The sequence below is a fragment of the Micromesistius poutassou genome, assembly GCF_964030765.1.
Source record: "Micromesistius poutassou genome assembly, chromosome: 24".
Lineage (NCBI taxonomy): Eukaryota > Metazoa > Chordata > Actinopteri > Gadiformes > Gadidae > Micromesistius > Micromesistius poutassou.
In genome coordinates, this window is record NC_140294.1 from 4,988,347 (window position 1) to 4,997,331 (window position 8,985).

Genomic DNA, 8,985 nt, shown 5'->3' on the forward strand with positions numbered 1-8,985 from the left:
AGAAATATAGGTACCGTCATGTAACTACTCTATTGAGCGGCATACTTCTAACATTTTATTTGTTATTTTCAATTTTGTTTGTCATTTAAAGGGACTAGTGGGTGGTGTTGGACCAGTTGGCCCAGCAGGTAATCATGGTGAGAAGGTAAGTTCAACACACACACAAGTTTCCTCCTTTATAACCTTGATCGGCCTTCAAACACACATCACTAGGATACTCTGCATTGACCTCAGTTCAAATCACAATTTAAGTTCAAATTTTGCCTTAAACACAATCATGCTTTGAAAAAATAATGCAAGGAGGTTATTAACAAGCACATTGTCTCTCTCTCTCTCACACACACACACACACACACACACACACACCTCACACACACACACACACACACACACACACACACCCTCACACACACACACACACACACACACACACACCCTCACACACAGGGTGAGACTGGCCCTGCCGGCCCCCCTGGGAGGAGAGGATCCAGAGCGATGGCGGTCAGTAGAACTTTTATTTTGAAAATGTGTCATTGTCATCGTGTTATGATCCAGAATTAGCATGTACTGTGTATAAATAACACTACTACTAGTGAATATTGTCTCTATCTGACCTCCCACAGGGGTCTCCAGGTGAGCCTGGACCGTCCGGGCCCGTCGGGTTCCCGGGGACTTCAGTGAGTTCAGCCACGTTATCCTCCAGTCACATCACACTACATGATCTAGTTAGCAGACCCTTACTGTAAGTCCAAAGGGACTTACAGTAAGTGCATTCAAGATATTGAAGTGGCTTTGGGTCAAGGTATAACCCAAAAAGTGCAAGAATCCATAAAACTCCTATAAAAAAATAAGCTAAGCAACTGCTTTTAAGGCAAGGCAAGGCAACTTTATTTTTCTAGCACTTTTCATTCACAAGGCTGTAAAAATATTTACAGGATTTTTTTCTAAATAACTCTCTCAACCCAGAAAACTAAAATGAGCAAATAAAATAACTGGTAACCCACCACAAACATCATCCCCCACCAGCTGAAAGTGCTTCACATAGAAACATCGTCATACAATAAAATAAAATAATAAAATAAAATAGAATAGATGATTAAATGAAAACGAAAGCAAAGTAAAAAAAAAAAGTAGAAAGTGCAATGTATTTAAGATTTAGCAATAAGGGCTACAAAAGAGAAATGATTGAGCTAGATGCAGTCTGAGCAGATGGGTGTTCAGCCTGCAGGGCGATGGGCAGGGGTTCAGCTGTCCTGATATCAGTGTGAGCTTGTGCCTTCGTTGTGGAGCTAGGACTGCAAACAATCGAGATCTTGTTGAGCGGCTGCTGGGGTTGTCACGAAGTGAGGGAGTAGCGAGTCGTTTGGTAGTCAAAGAGTGCAGCGGACAGGCCAGGGCGTGTGGTTTGACCATATGCTGGATGTAGGATGATTTACGGTCTGCTAACAACACAAGACACAGCAATGTACAATGATATTTAGTCTTCTAACACCACAACAACAATGCACAATTAGACTAAGTCCATTAAAAGCAGCAATCAGTTAGACAAAATGATGTAACATAATACAGCAGACAGCACCGCAAAGCAGAGAATGCCTTCTTATGAAAGTAAATGTTCTTAGTCTGATCCCAGCATTCCTTGAAACAGGACATCTCCAGAAGTCAAAATTGCACAATGCAGCTCTAGGTCATTATCCTCCAATCAGAGCAGCTCTAGAACATTATCATCCGATCACAGCAACTCTTGAACATTATCATCCAATCATAGCAGATCTCAAACACTATCCTCCCATCACAGCAGCTCTAGAACACTATCCTCCCATCACAGCAGCTCTAGAACAGTGTCATCTAATCACAGCAGCTCTAGAACGCTATCCTCCAATCACAGCAGCTCTAGAACACTATCCTCAAATCCCAGCAGCTCTAGAACATGATCCTCCAATCACAGCAGCTCTAGAACACTATCCTCCAATCACAGCAGCTCTAGATAACACAAACACATACACACCCTAATCGTTCACATGCATCCATCAAAACCATGTACGATGTACGTACAAAGATCATTTGTGAACTACTCTAACATTTCCTTTTTCGTTGTTTTTTTCCCCAGGGTCCTGATGGTCAACCGGGGGCCAAAGGTGAGCCAGGGGATGCAGGTCTTAAAGGAGAGGGCGGAGCCCCTGGACCCCAAGGGACTGCTGGGAAAACAGGCGGACAGGTACACCCCCAGACCCCCATACTGTGGTGTAGAAGTACTACTAGTAGCATTAACTACAGTGTAGCAGTAATACTAGTAGTATTTACCATAGCGTACCAGTACTAACAGTTGTATTTACTATAGCGTAGCAGTAATAATAGTAGTATTTACTGTGGTGTAGCAGTACTACTAGTAAGTTTAACCTGTTTTATATGGTCTATGTGCGTATCACCCACACCATAGCTCCACTGGTCACACAGATTTGTACCTTTAGGAATCTGGTATACCTCAATACAGAGGTACTGCCACAAGCCTAGTATTTACTCTGGTGTTGCATTACTGCTATCTGATGTATTTACTATAGCAGTACAACTATCTGATGTATTTACTATAGCAGTACTACTATCTGATGTATTTACTATAGCAGTACTACTATCTGATGTATTTACCATAGCAGTTCTACTATTCTACTATGCTGCTACTAGTATAGTATAGTATTACTACAATGTTGAAAAAACAATATTTAAATGATATAGAAATTGCTTGTATGTGCGTGTGTGTGTGTGTTTCTCTGTGTGTCTATGTGTGTGTGTGTGTGTGTGTGTGTGTGTGTGTGTGTGTGTGTGCTCCTCCGTGTGTCTATGTGTGTGTCTATGTGTGTGTGTGTGTGTGTGTGTGTGTGTGTGTGTGTGTGCTCCTCTGTGTGTCTATGTGTGTGTGTGTGTGTGTGTGTGTGTGTGTGTGTGTGTGGTCCTCTGTGTATCTATGTGTGTGTGTGTGTGCTTCTCTGTGTGTCTATGTGTGTGTAGGGGCCCGTTGGGGTGACGGGGTTGAAAGGCGCCAGGGGAACACAGGGGGCAGCAGTGAGTCGTCCTCCTCCTCTGCGTCACACACATCATGACATCATCATGAGGTCGTCACGAGGTCATCGTCATGACGTTCATGACCTCACACGTCTCTTTAATCCGTTCCTCTCGTTCCCCTCCAGGGCTCCGCCGGATTCCCCGGGTTAGCGGGCGGAATCGGGCCTATTGGATCAAACGTAAGTGTGTGTGTGTAACATAATTCCCTGATATAAAATCAGACTAAAATTGCATTAATTTTCATGTCTGAATGCTTTAAACTGACAGTTTCCTTCTCCTGTCTACCAGGGAGCTTTGGGGCCAGCCGGGCCCCCCGGCCCTCCAGGGAAGAAGGGTCCTGGGGGCGTTGGTGGGGATAACGGGGCCCCTGGTCTTCAGGGAGAAGAGGGCCCATCTGGCACCCCTGGGACCGCCGGGGAGAAGGGAGACTCTGGTGAAGACGGACCCCTGGTACAGAAAACCCTTAAGATAAATCACTTCATATAGCTCACATCCCTTCATAAAGCTCACATCCCTTCATAAAGCTCACATCCCTTCATAAAGCTCACATCCCTTCATATAGCTCACATCCCTTCATTGATCTAGTATTTATATAGCCCACATCCCCTTCTTATGTCATCTTAAAACAGTTCCTAAACCTTAAATAATATGATGTTATAATTGTGTGACAATCATAACATTCTGACACACAATCATAACATTATGACACACAACCATAGCATTCTGACACACAATCATTGCATTCTGACACACAATCATAACATTCTGACACACAACCATAACATTCTGACACACAATCATAACAATCATAACATTCTGAGAATCACAGAATGTTAATATTGTGGTTTGGAAAAGGTTATGGTTAAGGTTCAATCGAAAAGTAAATCTAACCTGACGTCTCGTTGTGTGTTGTGTTTGTATCTCCAGGGTCCGGACGGCCCCCCAGGTCCCTCCGGCATCGCCGGGCAGAGGGGGATTGTGGGAACTCCTGGAGGCCGCGGGGAGAGAGGCATGCTGGGATTACCTGGTCCCGCTGTGCGTTGGTTCAGTTGGTTTAGGGTTGAAATGCTTTTCTAAATGGAGACCACCGGCTGCCTATCGCTTAGCGTCAAATCATACTAAACCCAGACTGCGGTCCTATTAGTGGAAATGTTAAGCCCAACCGATCTTGCTTGGTGAACAATCGGCAAAACATATTTTCATTTTAATTGAGAGGTGAAAGGGGAAAAAGTCCCTAACGTAACTTAAACTTAAACAGTTATCAGTAGAGGTTCATGTCAACCAGTAGAAATCTGGTCTCCACTGTTATACAAAAGTGAATCTATTTTGTTTGTTTCCTTGCATGTATGTGTGATTTTCCCAGGGTGCTCCTGGGAAAGCTGGGGGCCAAGGCACCCAGGGCAGTACAGGACCTGGGGGAGTCGCTGGTTTACCAGGGGCCACCGGGGCCCGAGGAGACGCCGGACCGCTGGTACGGCTCGACAACCTAATTCGTACGACAGTCGCCTAAAATAAAATTACTAAATGTAATGTGAATCGGAAACTATGAATGTAAAGAATAATTCCGTAAATATTTATAATAATGGGAGGATAGTGCGTCAGTTATATGTTGGCTGTCCTTAGATAATAAGAATTGTAAACACTTTTGGACAAAAACAGAGGACACATTACTTAAGATTCTTTATTTAAAAAACATTCAACCCTAACGCTAACCCTAAACTGTAAACATTTGACTCAAATGTAAACCTGTTTAATTTACAGTAAAAATAATCAGACTTTATTGAAAAGGTCAATAAAGTCAGACAAAAGGACCGGGGGATGTTGACGGTGTGTTTTGGTTTCAGGGTATCGTCGGAGCTGAGGGACCACCTGGCAGGGATGGCCTCGTAGGGGCCCGGGTAAGACTGTGTGTGTGTGTGTGTGTGTGTGTGTGTGTGTGTGTGTGCGTGCGTGCGTGCGTGCGTGCGTGCGTGCGTGCATGCGTGTGTGTGTGAGTGTATATAGATTCGACCTGTGTTTGTGTGTTATTTTGTGTGCCTTGATATTCTCAATTCTCAAGGTTGTGCGTGTATCTGTGCCTTGATGTGTGTGTGTCTGTATTGGCGGTATTTGATTGTGTGCGTGTGTTTCCAGGGTGACAGAGGTAATGCCGGTCCTGAAGGTATGGCCGCTGGAGCTGGGTCCCCAGGCCCGGAGGGATCCGTCGGGACTACTGGAGGGCCCGGGCCCCGGGGACCAGATGTGAGAACCACACACACACACACACACATACACACACACACACACACACAAATGTACACATGCACGCACACACACACACGCACACGCAGACACACCACACACACACACACACACACACACGCGCGCGCGTACACACACACGCACACGCACGCACACACTCGCGCACACGCAGACACACACACACACACACACACACACACACACACGCACACACACACACACACACACACACACACACACACACACACACACACAAATACCTCTTCCTCTCAACATATATGTTGGTATTTCCACTCATTGCTCTAAGTATATATATATGTATAGATATTAATGTCCCTAACCAATTGGCTGCTAGGATATCTTATATATATATATATATATATATAAACGATATCCTAACAAATAGCAACATAGTTATACTGTGTGATTTCGTTCGCCAGAGACATCTTTCTGGTGAAATCACACAGCCTAACTATGTTGCTTTTTGGGCCTTTTGATTGTAATCCTAGTGGCGTTGGTACAGACATGAAATAGATTGTTGTCAAAACCTGTGTCTTTGTGGAGTGCAGCTAATCTTACTCCATGTGTGGTTAAACTGACCCATGGTTAGCATATAAAGTGCAGCGCAATCTTACTGTACGCATAAACACTATGACTAGCAGGTCTCTACTCCATGCTCGCTTGAGGTGGCATTTTCTATGGACGCTGTCTTTTCCTCCTTTTGCTGATCAGCAAATCAACACAGTTGACTCAAAAGCCAGGAAAGGACTGACAAAACCTGGAATTTCCACAGCTGAAAAATGTTGTTTGGTTGTAATTAGGACGATTGAAATGAAGACCTAGAATACGATTAGAAAATAAAACAGACATTGAAGTAGAAACAGTACATACCAACCAACCAACCACAGTAGACGCTGCACCATTTAATGAGCAACTAAACATTACAATTAAGCCATGGAACTGGCGCCATCACAGTGACAGCTCAGATTTCAGCCAATCAGAGTCAGTACCTGCGTTGGTTTGTGTTTTCAACTACACCTGTGGTTCGATTTAAGATAATCTTATGTTCTAAATTTGAACACATTTGTTTTTTTTTAATTTGTTTATTGTATGTATTATTGTATGTTTAGGGGGCGAGAGGCCCAGTGGGACCCCTCGGCTCAGACGGTATTCGAGGGAAAGTGGTGAGTAGCCAAAATGAAAAACCTAATCGTGTGCACATTTAATTGACATCATAGATTGTGTTTTGTGTTCCATGCTAGTCTCGTGCCACAGGGCAAAAGGTGTCCATGCATATCTTCCCTCTTTCTCGATAAAAGCGGTTAAGCAGTTAGAATGAATTTCTAGGGACCTCAAGGGCCCCTGGGAGAGAAGGGCCCGCTGGGAGAGGCCGGAGCGAGAGGTCAGAAGGGTCACAGAGGGTTCACCGGACTGAGCGGCGCCCCAGGAAACAGTGTAAGATACCCTGTTTTACCCAAACTCTTAAACGCCTTTATTTATGGTTTTAAGAATATACACCTGAATCATGGTAACATATCAATATGAACTACAATTCATTAAATTTACTATTTAATTTAGCTAACAGAAGAAAGGTTAAATATGAAAATGTGCCTTAAGTGCTATACCTTTAAGGTAAAGCTGGCAGTTTGTTTGGTTACTTTTCCCTGTCGGACCGCGATAGGTGGAATCGACTTGTGACATCACAACTGGTGAATCAAGGTGTTTCTTTGTTTTGTTTAAGGGAGCCACAGGAGATGACGGAGCTCCGGGAATTGTCGGACCTACTGGACAAAGAGTAAGAGATAAAACATTTAGAGAGGCTGATTGGTCGTCACAAGCCATTGCAGCATGTTTCCCCTGTTGACACCACAAGTGGGAGTGTCCACTCAGGTGTATGCTGGATCGATCCAACTGTCCACCAACCCGTTGGAACAGTCGGGCAGGGAGAGGAGCGGGACGTGGATCCAGCATCCATCTGGCCAATGACATTTTTTTTTTTTTGCCATATATTTAATCATTAATCATTCATTATTAACCAGCCTGACACCTGGAGATCAAATATATTCAATGTTAATGGCTTTATTAGGGGTAATGTGCAATATCTTGGTGTAGGGCATTTATGCAATGTTTAATGTAGTGGGTTTATTGGGGGGAATGTGCAATACCTTGGCTGTGTATTTTTTTGGTGTAGGGCATCATGCAATATTTTTGGTGTGTGCATGGGTCTGTGTGTGCCACTGAATGTTAACTGTAGTTTGATTGTACATGCATACGTGCACATTGCGTGTAGATGGAGAGACTGTGTGCTGCTGCGTCACCTGTGTTCTCTCGAAAGCCCAAGACATATTTCTCCTAAGGGAGACAATGAAGGCTTATCTTATCTTATCTTATCTTATCTTTGGGACCCTTTAAGAGTCTAAAGCGTCCACATCCAAAACAATCCCACAACACTCACGGCATTGGCGTCTTTGGGCGTCTTTATCTCGGGTTGTCAGAGTCAATCTGACACGATTCCTCCCCGGATGTCCAGGGCCCCCCTGGAGTGGTGGGACCCCAAGGAAAGGAGGGAAACATTGGGCAGCAGGGACCCATGGGAGCTCCAGGTTCCCGCGGGACCAGTGGTGACATCGGGGCAGAGGTGAGCAAAAAACCCAGGAGAAACACTTCACTAAACAGATGTGAGGTCTGGAATTGCGTTAACGTGGCTTCAGTCCTCCTTCAAAGATGATATCAAATGTTGTATTACCTACTAGGTTTGTGGTTCTTTAATTGTCATGGTTAAGGTTGAGGGTTAAGTGTAAACTTTAAAAGGGATAAGGGGGTTAAGCTATAAGGATAAGGATACAAGGATGAATTATTATTATGATGATATGATCTTCTACTACCACTCATAAAACTACAGGTCAAGGTAAGCTTTCTAATTCTTATGTTGACTCTTGTAGATTCTTATGTTGACACTTGAAGATCCCTTTGAATAAGGGACACTTATTGGCTCAATGGAAATGGAAACGTTTCCGATTATTTGCAGTGTCACCTTTCGTGACAAACAGTGATATCTGTTCCTCCTTGCGTGTCAGGGTCCGCCCGGCGACGCGGGCCCCACCGGACCCCCAGGGCCCCCAGGACCCTCCATGGCCGGCGTAGAGGACCTCCTGTCCAGCCTCTTCGACTACGACTCCAACGGCGGTTCGCCCGACGATTTTGCAGAAGAAGAGGCCGCCGCTCAGTCTCTCCCGGAGTTCAACAGGGACGAGGCGCTGGCCAATAATGCGTCCGACGTGCTGCGTGCCGATACAGGGGTCCACGCCACGCTCAAGACCCTTGACGGAAGGCTGCAGGACCTGCGCCGTCCCGACGGCAGCAAGGCCAACCCGGCCAAAACCTGCCAGGACATCAAGCAGTGCTACCCCATGAGAGCGAGCGGTAGGGCCCACGTCTCGTCACTTCACCGATGGTGAAGTGCGTAAATGTGGCTTCAGTCCTCTTTCGAAGATTATATCAAATGTCTTACTTGGATTTGGTTCTTGATTTCGCATGGTTAAGGTTGAGGGTTGAGTGTAAACTTTAGAGGGATTAGGGTTAAGGGTTACATTATAAGGATAAGGATACAAGGACAAATTATCATTATGATATCTAACTAATTGCACTACCACTGATAAAACAAGGGCTGCACAACAACACAAC

At 44.8% G+C, this 8,985-nt stretch overlaps 1 protein-coding gene across 1 annotated transcript; it reads left to right on the plus strand.

Annotated features, from left to right (window-relative positions):
* Positions 1–452: 452 nt before the first annotated feature.
* On the plus strand, positions 453–8,759 carry LOC311369789 (uncharacterized protein; the record flags this gene model as incomplete). Its single annotated transcript, XM_084487988.1, has 15 exons — positions 453–501; positions 624–677; positions 2,111–2,218; positions 3,007–3,060; positions 3,186–3,239; positions 3,349–3,510; positions 3,988–4,095; positions 4,424–4,531; positions 4,905–4,958; positions 5,194–5,301; positions 6,432–6,485; positions 6,649–6,756; positions 7,043–7,096; positions 7,832–7,939; positions 8,379–8,759. Exons 1-15 carry the CDS (start codon positions 496–498, stop codon positions 8,757–8,759), a joined length of 1,521 nt encoding a protein of 506 aa, XP_084344114.1. The 5' UTR covers positions 453–495.
* Between the last annotated feature and the right edge of the window lie 226 nt (positions 8,760–8,985).